This window comes from Porites lutea, chromosome 12, assembly GCF_958299795.1.
Source record: "Porites lutea chromosome 12, jaPorLute2.1, whole genome shotgun sequence".
Lineage (NCBI taxonomy): Eukaryota > Metazoa > Cnidaria > Anthozoa > Scleractinia > Poritidae > Porites > Porites lutea.
In genome coordinates this window covers 16,933,290-16,950,743 of record NC_133212.1, presented here as the reverse complement: position 1 = coordinate 16,950,743, position 17,454 = coordinate 16,933,290, and the positions used below count along the sequence as shown (strand labels likewise).

At 38.8% G+C, this 17,454-nt stretch overlaps 2 protein-coding genes across 3 annotated transcripts in view; one reads left to right on the top strand and one right to left on the bottom strand.

Moving 5' to 3' along the window:
- Window positions 1-17,454, bottom strand: part of LOC140953594 (NADH dehydrogenase [ubiquinone] 1 beta subcomplex subunit 7-like) — a 139,506-nt gene that overhangs the window by 32,301 nt on the left and 89,751 nt on the right. The gene's annotated exons all lie outside the window — the stretch shown is intronic.
- On the top strand, window positions 803-14,153 carry LOC140921377 (uncharacterized). 2 transcript variants are annotated; one of them, XM_073371377.1, is made up of 6 exons: window positions 803-917; window positions 8,086-9,039; window positions 9,733-10,240; window positions 11,412-11,605; window positions 12,153-12,497; window positions 13,256-14,153. In XM_073371377.1, the coding sequence occupies exons 2-6, from the start codon at window positions 8,117-8,119 to the stop codon at window positions 13,695-13,697; spliced, it is 2,412 nt and encodes an 803-aa protein (XP_073227478.1). In that variant the 5' UTR covers window positions 803-917; window positions 8,086-8,116; the 3' UTR covers window positions 13,698-14,153. The 2 variants fall into 2 exon arrangements, with proteins under 2 accessions (XP_073227478.1, XP_073227479.1); XM_073371378.1 differs by lacking the exon at window positions 803-917 and having other exon boundaries at window positions 7,986-9,039.

Sequence of the window (17,454 nt, the reverse complement as noted above, 5' to 3'; positions counted from 1 at the left end):
TATTTTTTGAAAACACGCGAAAAAACGTTTATAATAGTAAAACGCATTACTATATTCAATAGAAACTTCGCCCGAGGGTGCAACCTTATTAGTTCTGTTCGCCTGCTTTCTTTCTCCTTGCTTTCTCTATATTTTCCCCTCCTTTTTCTTCACTATTTTAAAACATCTGGCTAGATATACAAAATTTTACATCATCTGTCATTACGACACCTGAAGGAGGATCATGACTTTATCCCTATACACTGTATATCGGTTTATTAAGGTCTCTCCCGCCCAGCCCCGAAAAGGTTGGCCACACCATCGGGATTTGCGTCCCCTACACTTTTCGAACAATGAGGTGGGTTCTTTTACGCCCCCCAAGTGAAAAGTTCCGTCGGACGGGACCTACGGTTTTCCGTTCTTTTCCTAAAAGATTAAACGGACTTCCCGTTCGCAGATTTCATTACAAAAGCAGCACTTGCTCAGCAGGAACCTATGTCATAGGCTCCGAGCTGTTCTCAGTAATTTAAAGACCCTGACTGTTGGTCTGGCAGGGGTTTGAACCCACGACTTCCTGCTCAGCCGTCTGGCGCTCTCCCAACTAAGCTAACCAGGCCGCATGCAGTATGGTGCAGATCAGCTAGAACGGGCAATGTTAGTAATCCAATATATATTACGTGCAAAAAATGTGGGGGCAGATCACGAACCAATATGGATTTTAGTCATTACGTCCCATATTGCCCGTTGTTTGGCATCAGCTTTTCCGGGCCAGTAACCAATTATAATAACAATTGCACCGTTATATGCAAAATAACAAATATTTTCCTATCACGAGGATAGATTCATTAAAGTGTCAAGTGTAAGTTTTGGGCTGAAAGACTTCGACTTAGGACAGATCCTATCTGACCATAACAGTCTGAAGAAAGTGGTCTTAAAGTGTAAGTATTGCTGTTTGCCTTACTTCATAATCACAGTCGCCATTTCGCTACTTATACTACTACATGAGAAATTTCTGCAATTTGATTGGCTTAGAGCAGTGGTATTTCAGATTTATTTGAAATACCTACATGTGAAAATTACAAACCTTTTGTGGGTAGTAGTAAAAGCAAATAATAGCATAATTTGTACGTGATATTTGGCATAAATACAACTCGTGAAATTTCAAAATTGTCCCAAATTTCACTCGCCTAAGGGTTCGTGAAATAACGTATAATAATTTTGAAATATCACTCGTGGTATTTAATATCACAACAAATCATGCTATTACCTATAAAAATCGGCGAGCAATTTCCCATTCTAGTAACTTAGACAAGCAAGGAATTCTGAAAGCCCTTTAAAGAAGATTGCACAACGTTAAAAATCGCATCTTCCCCGGCAATCTACGGAAGTCAAACCTTTCAGCCCAAATTTTAAGGTTAAAAGGTTCTTGATTTTTTTTTCGGGAAGCCTTTGCGTTACTATAATTATATGCGCAATGAAACATACTCAAATGTACATTGCGCTTTATCAGTCTCTTCTCGTTGAGGTTAACTTCTAATTAGCTCAACCAAACCATGGGTTATTGTAAACTGAGTGACCAACAGTCCTGTTACTTTTATAGTCCCTCTCAGAACTCCATTTCATTTACTGATGAATCGTGTTCGATCACTCGCAAAAATAGAGATTACTTCATGGGCGGGGGCGCGTACGAGATTTTCGCACGAGTTGGTGATGTATCAGTTATCGCACGAGCGAGCGCAGCGAGCGAGTGAGATTTCTGACACAAACAACGAGTGTGAAAATTCGGTACAAGCCCCCTGTCCATGAAGTAATTTATTTATTTCATACATACTGGGTGAACAACTTGAACACTTCTTCTTTTTATTTAGGAAAACTTCTCTTTATTTAGAAAAAAATGACCAGCGAATTTAAAAAACAAGGGGCCAGCTCAAACCAAATGCCCTAAAAAATACATCATTCGTTGGGCTCTACAAATGTTGTGAGTTAAAATATTGACAAAAAATTAATCAAAAATGAAATACATTTTATTGACTCAAGACTGTCTGCGATGATTACATCATTAAATGACTCCTAGATAAATCATCGAATAGTACTATCAATAAAAAAGCTTTGACAAAAAATTGTCACTGAAATGGTACAGCAGGCGGGCTGCCCTCATCGGATTAGTCAAGAACTCGCTTGATGCGTTTCTAGCCCCGTACTACAGTAGAAACAGTTACTACAAACAGAAACAGTAACTATAAACTCACTCAGAAAATCATTGAGTTCCTGTGAGTAAATCTCTTCTATTTTTCTGCTTCCTTGCTTGGATTTCAGAAACTCGGAGACCAAGCCAACATTTCGTCTAGCTTTCGACAACGTTTGTTTGTTTTTCTGTTCCTCAATAAATTGGTTAACGGATTTCTGCAAAGCGGGAAAGCAAAGGATTTCTCCTTCAGCCATTATTAAGCTTCTTCTCGCAATTTTCTTGAGATATTATCCAAACCAAAAATCTGAACGTTTTAACTTTTTGACAAAGGTGCCAGAATAAGACCTTTAAGGTGACTCGACCCAGTTTTTTTTTTGGGGGGGTACTATCCTACTTTGAAGCTCTCTGGTATCCCCACCTTTACTTTTATCGTAAGTCTAACACATAGAATGGATAACATATACATCAATCTACAATATAACATAAAATGTTTGGCGATCAAAGTAAATGTCACGTGGTTATAATGCCACGCCCCTTTGAGGTCTTAGTCGAAAATCTGCTGTTGCAGGCATCTTTTCGTGAAAATCTCTTGGCTACATATAGTGCGCATTATAGTGCCTTGCGCTGAACAGCGTTTCCCCCAAATTGCAAAGACCCAATTCAAGAAATTCAGCGGTTTCCAAATTTACGTCATAATTTATGCGAAAATGATAAGCAAACTTTACACGGATTATATCTAATAAACTATGAGATTCATCCCTTTATTTTGAGCATCCTTATAACAGATGGGTCCTTGCAAGTCAGCAAAACAATTTAGGGCCTTGTAAATACGCGCGATTTCGAGCAAAGCAAACATATAGAAATTATAGTTTTCGCTATTTGTTGACGTTTGTCAGCGTTTAAGAGTCTTTCTCACGAAAAAAGCATTTTCTTAAAAATTCGTAGTTTTTTTTCCTTCAAATTTTTTCAGGGCCACAATTAATTAACTAACTACCCGGACTCTGAATTTCATGGTCATTGAAAAACTGTGACATTATCTTCTATAAGCCCAAACTTGAGTAAACATTGAAGATTTTTAGCGTTTTGGCTGAGTTTGTGCTTTGGGAGTTGTCTATTGTTTCTAGTCTGTCATTATACAGCATTCTTGTTCAGCACGCGTGCAATGACCACGCTTGGCTGACTTCCGATCGCCAAAAATTTTATGTTATATTGTAGATTGATGTATATGTTATCCATTCTATGTGTTAGACTTACGATAAAAGTAAAGGTGGGGATACCAGAGAGCTTCAAAGTAGGATGGTACCCCCCAAAAAAAACTGGGTCGAGTCACCTTAATGAAAACACAAAGCTACCGAAAACAAAGTTGCTTTTGGGGGGTGTGCTGTGATTGGTCGAAACGTTCTACTCACACGTGGAAAGGCCGTTTCGTTTTTCTGATTGGTTGAATAAAGGCGCGAACCATGTTTCACTCAGGTTGACTCAAACAGAATCACTCAGTATGTATGAAATAATTATCATTTCGCCCCAGCGACTCGGCAAGTAAATACGTTGCTACGTAATATATAGATTTAGCTAGGGCTAAACGCGAAGCTCTCCATAATATTTATAGTTTGTTCAAACAAAATATAAAATCGTGTAATGCTAAGCGGCGGTAAACGCTGAAAAACATTAATAAGTCTAATTAGCAAAAAAGCAACTTTAATTTGCACGTGCAGCACTCTTGTTTTGTACATTTCTCTCCCATGTTTTGTACGACTTCAACGTGAAACTTCCAGAAACTTCTTAGTTACACGTTTTATGGTGAAAATGTTGTACTTGTTCTTGTCACTCCTTTTCACTGCCGCTCATTTTCACCTTGCATTGGTGGCCGCTAGCATTTGTCATTTTGTCAACGCCGCTACAAAATTTCCATGTTGTTCTTCCAACAAAAAATGTCTCCTTTCTTTTTTATCTCTCTGCTCTAAATCTCTGTCGCCCTTTTCCTCGTTGAGCTTCGCTGGCCTGTCGCACCACTTTCTCTTTTTCTCTGTCTTTCTCTTGCTCTATATTCCAAATTTGTGGACATGACAGTTTAACTAAGCTTAATACTTTAGACAACACGGATACAGAAACAATTTCCGCTTTCCGTTTTCGTCTTTGTTGACACTTTTGTTGTCTCTGCTTTACAAGACGCAGGTGGCTATGCGAATTCCTACCAAAATAACCTTGAGTTGCATTTGGGTTGCCATACCTGTTGATTGAGTTATTTTACATTGGTATGCCTGAGTTGCGGACGGACGGTCTCTCGGGCGGGCGGGCGGTCGGTGTACGGTCACGTGATTACCAAATTTTCTCGGATGGGTTGATTACTTCATTTTCTTACCCATGGTGCTCCGCTGGCGCTCTTCGCGCGCGAGAGCTCCGCTATAACTGCCTCTCAAATGGCCAAACAACTGGTCACGTTACGCATTAAAATGCACCGGTCTAGAGTCAGCGATGGCTTTGACCATTTCACCAGAGTATGCCCTGCAAACTTTCCATATTTTTTGTCCATGAACTCACTCGGAAACTTGTTTGCTGCCCTGGCAAAAAAGTTTAGAACATTTATTTTTGTTTTGTTTTGCTTTGTTTTGTTTTGTTTTTTTTTTTTTTCAATTACTTTCTTTAATTGTATTGCTTTTTTTTTCTTTCTTTTCTTTTTTTTTTCCCTTAAGAGACGTTCATGCCTGCAAAATAAGTTTTTTATGGACGCTTTCTTGCATGTTGATGAAATACGAGTGCAGTGACCATGAAAATAAAATCGCTTAAATCGTACTTTGGAATCATGACCCTCTTATATCGTTTCGATTTTTGGTAAAGTTAACCCTTGCTTGGGAGCTGGAGTTTAATTGCCAAATTAGCTTATTAGAAGTCGGCTTCCTGTACGGGGAAAGACTTCACAAGACCAAGTGTCTATAGCTGCTTTTGTGCAACGAGTTGCAACTGCGTTATTTTTCCAATTAAGGTACATCTGCATATTATAAAGCAGGGGCGGATCTAGGGGGAGGGTGAAGGGGGTGCGCACCCCCCCCCCCCCCCCACCCCTGAGATGACCTGCGGTTTTCTATTACAACTGGTATTCTGCAAAAAAACAAAAACTATGTGGTTTATTGGTGTTGAAGTAGAGCAAGAGACGAGTGCACCCCCCCTAAAAAAAATCCTGGATCCGCCCCTGTAAAGTTCCTGTTAGGTTAAACTTGAAGCAAATAAAATCATTTCCCAAAAAAGTATATCGCAGTTTTGCCCAAAATAATTTAACCATTGATTATAAATAAGAAGTAAATTTGTTTATTATCTCAGTTTAAACGATCATAACTATGATTCCAAAATGGTCATAAGAGGACACAAAAACTAAAAAGTTGAGTAACAACTAAAAGATAGGAACAATTTTAATATTACGTTAATCTTGCTTCAAGAGGATTCGAACCAGGACCCTCCGAATATGTTAGAACTGAACATGAGCCTTTCTAGCCACTGGACCACTTCGGTAAACGTTGACACATTAAGTTTAAAAGAGGTATATATTCCTTCTCTATGGTGATTGAAAGTTTTCAAGGATGTTTATTTTCGGTCTCCGTTTAGAATTAAATCTTTAACTGATCAAAGCCAGACGTTAAGCTTACAATAAAGCCATTAATACCCTTTCAGGCTCGTTCCATGCCGGGGAACGTGAAAGAAGTTTATGAACTATCGATCTCGCGGCTAACCGACTGAACAGTATGACCGTACGATTCTCTCCCTGCTCGTAAGGTGTCCTTTCATCGGTCGGAGAAAACATTAACACAACATTGTTTATCATTATTTCCGTTGTTTCAGGTTAGGATAGCAAACCATTTGGCTTTTAACGTTAGAAGAACTGCTACATGATCTCTCTCCCCAGAATGAAGAAAAACAATATGGCCACCAAATACATCCTTTTAGCTTTGAAAGTTCTCCTTATTAAGAAACGTTGAAGATTTATTTCGGCAAACAAACAGTTAAGTTGAAAAAGGATTTTACGAAAGTCTCATAAGTAGGTCTCCTTTTCGATTTTAATTTACTTGGTCGATTTACGCAACTTTTAAACTTCTGGTTCAGCTTTCGTTTGCTTCTGCTTTGAAACTGGAATAATAATTACTCAGGGGTAATACAGTGTAAAGATTTGTAGAGAAAAACAACAAAAACTTGCAGATTTATGGCGAAAAATGTACTTTAAAAACGAACTAAAATATTCAGAACTCTCTGATCACGTGACTGATGACGTCATGTCCTTCTTTCGGTTATGAAAAAAATTTTCAGGTAGAACATTACTTTCCTGCAAATTTTCTCTGCCGTGTGATGAACCGTCAACACTCTACAGCCCTCGGCCTAGTTTCCCGACTTTTTCGCTCATGTTCATAGCCTCCTTAAATTTTAAATGCTCCACACAACCAAAACCTCAAATATGCCATTTTATTTTAGCCCAATGAAATTTAATTATCTTCTTATGTCACATCTAGGGTGATGACGCCATTAGTCACGTGACCATTGCTGAATTAGGGTTTTTTGTTGCTGTGACTGAGACGTCATCACCGTAGATGTGACATGAAAAGATAATTTGTGGCAAATGTTATCCTGTTGTGGTCTGACATTCTTCTACGTATAAAATTGCCAAAGTTATAAAGCATTAATAAATTGCCTCAAAGGATTCTGGGATAGTTTTTATGATAATTATAATTTTAATTATTATTATTATTATTATTATTATTATTATTATTATTATTAACAACAACAATGCAATGCGTAAGAAAGAAAAAATATCTGAACTTGATCAACGAAATGAGTAGAAATTACAGATGTGTGAGATTTATAAATCTCTCCATTAGTTCCCTTGGCGTTTTCTCCAATGAATGCTCCACGTTCTTAGACATGATGAATGACATTGGCTTTGACAAAAAGCAGCAACGTTATATAATCAAGAAAAAGATAAATATAGCCATTAGAGCAACATATTACATCTTTTGTTGTAGAAATAGGAACTGAGATAGCCCAGACTTAATGCAATTTTGATTTTTTTTTTTTTTTGTGTTGTTTTTGTTTTTAATTTTGTTTTGTTTTTGTTTTGTTTTGTTTTTCTTTTTAATAATCCAATCTCAAGCAGCATTTGTAAATTGCCTATACGTAGCGAGATTTATAATTGTACATTCAAAAACACAAATAAAGTTTCCATTATTGTTATATTCTTCTTATTATTATTATTATTATTTAATGCGTCTGGATGCAACACCAAAGAATATTGTTTGTTATGATTACGAACTCAGACTGACTAATTGCCAGAGGTAATAAATAAGTTACTAAATTTCAAAATTTTAATATAACAGACACTCAGATAGGTTCCTGTGTATGTGCTTTTCAGTTTATATCCATCATTAGAGGAGAGAATTGAGAAATATTACTTCTGCCAATGAATTTTAAAGTTTAAAGTCCTAATGACGTCACATATGACGTTGCGTTAATCAAACTATACCTAGATGTGATAAATTATTAGTACATACTGTTAGAATCAGGAACGGTTTAAAAGTTACATTAAAGACAAACCTCCGCAACCGCCTTCCGCGATCTCAAGAAGTTGATCCTGAAAAAAATACAGATGTAAATAGAGCCAAAAAGACACCTCATAACTTGTCCATGGCCAGGGTCTTTTCTCTTTGGTTTGCGAGGAACTGGAGTGAGAGAGACGTCAAGTCGTTTCATTTCTGGTCGTGTGTCGTCCATAAATCTTTCTTTAGCTCTCCAACGGAGATGGGGGAAATGGAGAACCAAAGTGAGTTATGACACACTACCGGCGCCTTTCGTGCTAAGCTGCAAGGGGAGACTAAGGGTAATTGACTTTTTGTCCCTCTAAGGCATGTTCACGTTCTTTACTTTTTCAATGTTTGCAGGCAAAACAAACATCATCAATCTTCAATAAAAATGGCGCAAATAGGAGTAGCATTTTCTGGTGGAGGAATTCGGTCAGCTGCTTTCTGTTCAGGAGCCTTACGGAGACTTCTTCAAAAGAACGTTAAGATAGACTTTCTGAGCTGCGTTTCTGGAGGCGGTTACACAGGATCGGCTTACGTTGATTGGAAACACAGACATGATAAAAAGGATAACAAGAAATGGCATCAGGATTTTTTCAACCACATGAGGCAAGAAGCAGGGTTAATCTGTCATTGTCAAAGGCCATGTAAAGCGGTCCTGGAGTCTATGGCCTTAATCGCTGTTCTACTCTTTGTGTCTGTTATTGTACCTGTGCTTCTCTGGGCTTCGATAGCGTTTCCTTTGGCTTATGTTATAGACTTCCTATTTGGCAGCATTCTCAGAGGTGCTGATCAGTCGTGTTCCCAACAAATTCAAAACAACCCAAACATAACAATCAAACAGTGCAGGGAAGAGCAAAGGTCGCCAGACGCGATTTTTGATCGATATGTCTTGTTCATGACACCCGTTTTGGTTGCCTTTCTGTCGCATGTTCTTACCGGTTGTATTCCAAGGGCAAAAAAGCTTTTTCAGTTTTTTACTTATTTTTGCGTTATCTTCTTCGCACTTGTCTTTTTTCCTTGGTTCATAAATGATTTTCTTCATGTTCTTTCAATTTGGATGAAAATTTTGGTCCTTGTTCCTCTGTTTTTCGTTTGGATTTCTTTTCCCCTTAACCGCACAATTGTCACACTTATGATTGGCATATACATTATTTCATTTGTTGTTTTCTGGCGAGTCTACGAGGAGAGCACTTTGGGTTTTGTATTTGACGAGAAAGAGTTCGATTTGCTGCTGGGATCATCAATACTTTTGCATTGGATTGGTCCTCCGATGGTTACCATTCAACAACGCCTAGGACACGTCTATGTAAGGTACGATTTTCAAAAGACATTATTAACGTTTTCTATAGGAACTGTTAACCCAGTCTTAAAACAAGTGTTAGAAAAAATACTGCGTTTTTGTGGTGTTATTGAGAAAGGCAAGGAGCAGGATTGCAAATTCTAAGTGTCCCGCGTTTGATCAAGCCGTTATGAGATCTTATAAACGGCATTAACCAATCATTGATGCAATGTTGAGTTAGTCGCTATGAAATTGGAAAGAATTACAGTAACCTTCCCCCAATTGGTCGCCAGCTCTATATTACACAGACACCTTCCTAAAATTACCACTTAAAATTATCCACTGCGATTCTTCAGTCATTTTGTTTGACTCTCCATAATGCAAACACCGATATGTATCGAAGACGGACACTCCGGTCTCAACTATCCAAGTTGACAAAGCGCCCACAGTAAGTTGTCTTCGCACTTAAAATCTTGGGTTAGCATGGGGAGGAGGGGTTATGATTGGGTAACTGTTCATCCTGGCGCGTAATCCGCCGAAATTCACCCCGTAAGGGTGAAGACCTAGTCCGTCACCTAGGACCCCATGCCGTGCTGTTTATAGAATCCAACCATAAAAAAATATAAATTTGAGTGGAATTTGTTTTTGCAATTTTTTGTTTCTGTTACTGAATCGTTAAGGGAGTTTTGATTTAATTTTCGCGATACACATTCTTTTCATGGTAGGTGGATTATCCAGAAGGCATTTTTCTATCCAAAGACAGTAGGCAAGTGTGGATGCGAGGGAATCAGTTGGCGAAACCTTTTCCTTTACTGTCCAACCTGCTGCCAGCCAAATGGTAAACTAGGAAACATAAGGCCCAACCAGGCTTTGACGTTAGATGATTTAGATGAGTTTACACCGACGTACATAGGGTGCACTACGAGTAACCAATGGAAACGAAGCCCTTCTCCTAGAGAGGCTCACTACGAAGTCCTTACCATGAGTTCGCAAAGTATTGAGCGTCTTGACCGCCGTCGGAGCGAGGGGGAACTACAAGGAAAACTGATGCCTGTCGATGTGTATCTATCTGATGTGGTAGCTACATCTGCGTCGGCGCTCAACTATCACATGGGAAGTATGCAGGGCGATGAGGAACCTTTCAAAGACTTAAAAGTACTACTTGGGTTGTCAACTGGCTCATCAATCGTCTCTGATGAAAGACACGAGAGAAAGAGGCCCTTCTGCGTTCAGGTAAGGATTTTCATTCAATAGGATATATACATTGCATTCTACTTTTTTTCTTTCAACGAGGACAAGAGTAGATTATCCACCAGCGAAGTTGATGTGATGTGGGTACTAGGCCAAGGACGCGTGGGGAGCGGGAGGGGGAGTTTCGTGGGGATTGGGGCCCCCTCAAAGTTATGACCGCCAATTACCTAGCGACGTTTCCTCCATTTGTTTTCTGGAACATTCGTAACTCGTCGCAGCCTGTACGTCAACGTTGACGTTTCGCTTTCAACCCAGGTTTGACAGCCAGTTGGGCGAACTTTCTATTTGTGTCTAAATCAATTAAATCAGTACTTAACTCAGCATTATTTCATCAAACGTATTGTAATAACAGTCAGTGTGATCCAGGCTCTAGGCTAAAAAACAAATGAAATCATCGATCGCGATAAAGGCGCTGCTATTTCAAGGATTATGATTGTCAGCGGACACGTTCCTATCGTTTTCTAACCTAATCAAATTTAGAGAAGTAATGGTTAGCCGCATAAAGGTTTGGCCAATAAACTGAAAAATATGACTTCTAAATGGCGCAACTTTAGGTCATTATGTTGAAAAAATGATGTTAACTTGATGCTGTGAAAATTTGTGGGCCCTATCATTTGCGAAGATGAGGGAAAGATTGGGGAAGCTCCGTTACTTCCCCGGACCCAGGAGCGCTAAAAAAGCCCAGTCTCAATAGGTTTGAGACAGACGTTTTAGCTTCTTAGACTCTCAGGTTATTATTAGTTATTCGCCCGTCGCACCAAAAAGATTAACTTAACGCGTTAGGGCACAGTAAAATTTTGGGCAACTCCTTACGAAATGAAAGTGGCTTCGGTAAGTGCATGCACCATATTGACTTTGGGCCACATGTGAACCCAAAGAAAATCAGGCTTATTCAGATCCTCAATTCCAAGATTCGTCTACCACAACAATTTCAACATGTAAGTACATGAGTGATAACATGTTATTTTCAAATATGAAGATATCAAGTTTTCACGCGAAAGCTCACTTGGTATTTCATTGGTGTTTATATAATAAACGATAATAACGACTCCTAGTTCATCCAAGAAAACGTCTAGAAAAGTATCATTATGATTATCAATCAACCCTTCACTGGGAATCTTGCGCTCACTGATGTTTTTTTTCTTTCTTTTAGATTCTGCCGTTCTTGATAGAGACGCTCTGTGGAGTTCCTTTGATAGTTTTGTTTGCAGCTTATCTTCGTACTCGCAATGGAACGTACATATTAGCTGGATTTCTCGTAATATTACTCTCTACGATCGTTTTGTCATTGATAGCACTTGTACCGACAGGGAGTAAGCATCGCGGAAGACTGGAGAGAATCGCCAGGTAAGTATGATGCTTAATTATGAGGAAGAAACTTGTGTCAAATAGAGTATAATCTACTGAGTATGAACAAGCTGTTTACGTCGTTTAACTATAGTCACTACATTTAAAAGATTTTCATATAGGCCCCCTGAGCGCCAATAGCTCAGTTTACGTTTTGAGCGAGTCTCAGAACTCTGACAGAATCGAATAGCCCTGAAAAATCATCTCCTGTGTTTTATTTGACAATTCGAGTAATGAACCAAATAAAAACAAATTTATATTCAAAATGAATAAACTAATAGATACCTATACAACATAACAGTTTTCCAATCATTTTTTTTTTTTTTGCGACGATCCTTACTCGATCTTCATCCTTCCTGGGTATTACGTTACGAAGCAATTTAATGACTGCAAAATCATGGCTTGCCACCAAGCCCGGTACACCGGTATCGCTGAGGTTAGGGTACCCTAGCTAGGGTTCCAGTCCCAGTTTTCAGGCTTTCTATTTGCAACTGCTTTTTGAATTAAGACATATCTTTTCTGCAATGATCTCCTTTGCATTTGTTAGATGGTTTACTATCAACATCCCTGTTGTCACTTACGTCCGCAACGCGCTGCAAGTTACCAACCAAGGTCCCAATCCTCCAGCGGTTTTATATCTGAGTGATGGAGGCCATATTGAAAACCTGGGAATTCTGCCTTTGTTAAAGAAGAGGCTGCAGAAAATTGTGTCCATAGATGGAGGACAGACGATCCTAGACGAAGATTATGGAAGCATTCTTTTGGAAGCTTTAAATATGGCGAGGAAGAAGTTGGACTGCTCATTTTCAGGGATGGATGGACGAGATATTGCTGAAGATATTCGAGAAAAGTTTGTTGAGAGAATACCTGGATCACAGCCATCAAGTTACAGGTGTGTATCAAAACTGTCAGAAATGGGCATGAAAAGAATGTGAAATGAATGCTCGAACAACGAACCCGCTAGCTGCACATGCATTGAATGATTTCCTACACCAGTAAAATGAGTTGTTAATTCGTCAGTTATGATAAATTAAGAGGCATTTTTGTCCGCCTCAATTTTTTTTCCATACGCATAAATAAATGAAAGAGTTTCTTAAAATCTCTGGCACATGGGTTTTCGTCGCGGTAGAAGTAAAACCTGGAATGGTTTCGGTTATATTAAAAGATCCCACTCGACATGGAACTGATTAAAAATAATAAATAACCTTACATCATATCTCGAACCGTAAGCTCAATTTGGCTTCGATATTACATTATCTTGTACCGCACAAGAGACGTCACTTCCGCTTTTTTGTCTAAAACGTTATGTGAATAACACAAGCTTTTATTTGATATGTATCAAATTGTAAGTACCCCTGCGTTTAACCACGATCTCAACGGCATATTCTGTTCAACGCATAATTGAGTGAAGCCTACTGTAAACATTCCATGCCATGTCATACAAAATGGATATGTTAGTCCATTCTGAAACAAAGGCCGTTCCCTAAATCAAACGAAAGTTAAACCCATACAAGAAGATGGAAAAAACTGGAATGAAAGCCAGTCTTGTCTGCAGAATCATCCATTCCTCTGCGAGAGGGATGGTTTTCACATGTTATATAATGCCCCTTGTTTGCAACTAACACCTTTTTGTATCCCTAAATCTGCCAGATTCAAGGTGCAATACTACCAGAAAAATATTAACAGTGAAGGAAAAACCAAGGTCGGGGAAGGTGAAATTCTGTACATTGTTCCCAGACATCCTAACAAAGCTGTGAAAACTAAAGAGTATGTGACGTGGGAGAACGCATTGCATGACATAAGTGTTGAACTACCTGCAGATCAGTGGGGAAACGGGCCCGAATTAAAGGCCGAAGAAGCCGACCGATTAACATTTTGTTGCTGCGAATGTTGCCATGGAAATGCATGCCGCGGTTTCTCTGAAGCGATGTGCGAGGCGTTTCCACAGCACTCAACAAATAATCAGTTCTTTACTCCAAGTATGTTTTCAGCGTATCATAGGGAAGGTTACCGTGCAAGTATGGAAGCTAAAGTAGAGGAGTTTCTGAATGAAGAACCCAACTCTTTCCCCTCAGCAGCATTCATGGTCTAATTATTGGTTGCACTATTTAATGGCAGTGATATATGTATTTATGTATCATTTCAGTCGCGGGCCAATATTAAAACGGCATATGTACCGTTTGACCTGATGGGAAGAACAACTTAGATTTAACAGTTTCAAATTGTCTGTTTTCGAACTTTTAAATCCTGAGCATATTTTTAGCTTTCTTACAATTGGTTTGCGAGTTAATTAAGTAACAAGCACCAATTCATTTAATTCAATAACTCCTCATCTTCTGACTCCAACTTTGAAATGCATAGTTCCTCAAGGCTTGATATTAGGGTTCTTCCTTTTTTATATCTGAGTTAATATTGTGTTTCAGTATCAGGCATCAAGTTATGCCAAAAACCTGAATCGTACTGTTATGCTTCGGAGTAAATATATTCGTATAATTTCTTAAAGCAATGATGCCCTCACTGGTCCAGTATTAAAAGATTTACAAATATAGAGGTCCCCTGATATTTACTTTGACTCACTGAAGACAAAAATGACAAAAAGAGCTCTTGACTACTTGAGAATGCCTAAACTAAAAGAAATCTTCACAACAGTTGCCATCGTATGTTATCTCTACGAGAGACCCGCTGTTTTAAAAACTTTTTTCGCCATTGTTCTGTTTTGAGCTAGAAAAGACGTTTAAAAACCATTCGAAGAAACTATACAAGTAAGATAAAGAAAAAAGGAGAAGCAGAGACGAAAAAAAAAGGGGCTTAAAAATACCGGCCTTAACTAGCACAAATCCTCGAACAGTCAAGCGGTACGAGGCATGTATGTGTATTGGTCTTTTTTCTTTTCCGATCATTGCGCAGGTACTGTTTACCGCTACATGTCCACTTTGCATGCGTGAATAACCCTGTTAATCAAATCGTTAAATTTTTCTTTCTGATTCTCTTAGGATCACTCCGTGTGAATATATTACACTTGTAAAACCAGCTGTAAAACAATTGTTCCATTCAATATCAGTAAAATGTGGCCTTAGAAATATTTCCTGCCACTTTTCACCTCCGTTTCAAAGAAAAATTGTTAACTTGTGGTAGTTCTACTTAAGGTGACTCGACCCAGTTTTTTTTGTAGGGGTACTATCCTACTTTGAAGCTCTCTGGTATCCCCACATTTACTTTGATCGTAAGTCTAACATATAGCATGGATAACATATAGATCAATCGACAATATAGCTTAAAATTTTTGGTGATCGGAGTAAATGTCACGTGGTTATAGTTGCACGCCTCTTTGGGCTCTGAGTCGAAATTCTGCTCTTGACGGCAATTTCTTCGTGAAAATCTCTCAGCTAGATATAGTGCCTATTAGCCTTGCACTGAACAGCGTTACCAAAATCGTAAAGACCCAATGCGAAAAATTCAGCGGTTTGCACGATTATATCTAATAAACTATGAAAATTGCCCCTTTATTTTGGGGATCTTTATAACAGATGCGTCCTTGCAACTCAGCAAAAAGCTTTAGGGCCTTGTAAATGCGCGCGATTTCGACCGATACAAACATATAGAAATTATAGTTTTAGTTATTTGTTGACGTTTGTCAGCGTTTAAGAGCCCTTCTCACGAAAAAAGCATTTTCTTACGAAATCGTAGTTTTTGTTTCCTTCAAATTTTTTCAGGGCCACAATCGATTAACTAACGACCTGGATTCTGAGTTTCATGGTCATTGAAAAACTGTGACATTGTCTTCTATAAGCCCAAACTTGAGTAAACATCGAAGATTTTTAGCGTTTTGGCTGAGTTTGTGCTTTTGGAGTTTTCTATTGTTTCTACTCTGTCATAATACAGCATTCTTGTTCAGCAATGACTGCCCTTGGCTGACTTCTGAATGCTCACCAAGATATGACAATTTCAGTACGGCTTACACAGGCGATTGTGGGATACAGAGAGGTTTAACTCATGATTTTTAATCAATTCTCGTGCTTCTTGTCCCTTTGAAAAAAAAAATTCAAGAAATGCTACACACTAAATCTACTTACATGTACTATTTAAAAAATATCATTTTTACATAGGTTTAATGCAAGCCAACAATTAACCCAACTCATCACGTGAAAGGAATCCCTTCTATTTTCTCATACTAAATTATCATATCTCGGTGAGCCTTGCAGAAGTCAGCCAAGCATGTTCATTGCACACATGCTGAACAAGAATGTTGTAACATGACAGACTAGAAATTAAATTGTAAGCACATTCCCTAGCCCACAAACCAGTCGATTTTGTTTGTTAACTGATACTTGCATTTTATCATTTTCAAAATTATTTAAACTTAATTTGATCTTGAAGGCAAACATGGCAAACATATAAAAGCTTTTCAGGCCCAAAAAGTTATCAGGACTTTCGAGAAACAGGTCCCAGAGATGTCACACAACAGAGAGGCACGGTGGCTCGGCTGTTTTGGCAGTGCAGAACTAGAGAAAATGGAGGAAGACTGCACACATTATGCCATGATGCTGAACTATGTGAAGAATAGCTTGTAGAAAAAAAAGCATCCCAGCCTATATTTCTGAAACTGCTGAGGAACAGGCTGAGTGTTTTGACCACAAGAATTGTGAATGAAGGTTATCAGCACCTGATTTTGTGCTTGGAAATATGTTGAATGACTAATTAACAATTATTCCTCGAGCCCGAATGGGCTCTGACTCAAAAGCCCATGAAGGCCGAATAGGCAATTGATTCAGAAAGCGTGGGCATGAGGGCCAGAGGAATAATTGTTTTAGTAAAACAGCGATAAGATCACTCGTTTGCCAGGCATTGTCAAACGTAACACTGGTTTGCCGGAAGTGCTGTGGAGGTTCTAGGAGATCGTGTTAGTTGTTAGGCGATAGCAATGATTGGAAAACGGTCAGTGTAAAACGCACACTGCGGACCAGGGGTAAAATACAGCCTGAGTGTAAAATGCAGACTGAGTGTAAAATACACACTGAGTGTAAAATACACACTGAGTGTAAAATGCAGACTGAGAGTAAAATGCAGGCTGGGTGCAAAATGCAGAATGAGGACTGGAGACTGGGGGTAAAATGTTGACCAAGCAAAAAAAAAAAACACACAAATACATGTAAACGATCACTTACTTAATATCTGCTTTCACAAATCCATTCCTTTCTTCCTGAATCGTCGTCGACGAACCGAAAACATAATCTTGAACCCTTTGACCTGGCATGAATTTTCGACCAGAAGACCGTGAATTGGTACAACACGACGATGTTTACCCTTAAACAAAAGCTGCTGACCGAAAATACTGTAGAGAACTGGAATAATGGCGATACAAAAGGAAGTAAATCATTCCAGCAACAAGGAAAGATGTTTTGCAGGAAATTTGGACGCTCTATCACCCTAATTTGTAATAACATACCTAGCCGGATTTGTAATAACCTATCACCAGGATCTGTAATAACACTACGCTGCTTTTGATGAGCATTTCCGAGATGCAGTCGAACCTGCATATGCGACCACCTCTTGTAAGCGACCACCTCCCATGAGCGACCACCTATACAAAACACCAAAACTTTCCCTGGCAAATCCTTACAGTTGGAACCTCTAGTAAATGACAACCTCTTGTGAGCGACCTAGACCACTTTTTGGGCCTGAAAGTTTAATGATTTTCTGATTGTTCTTAACCTCTTGTAAGCGACCACTTGACGCATTCTCCATCTCCATGTTCGCTGTGTGCACTATGCTACTTAGAATATACGAAGAACTTTAGTAAAACATGGAACTACACATGATGTAACGTAGAAATTGCATGCAGTAAATTA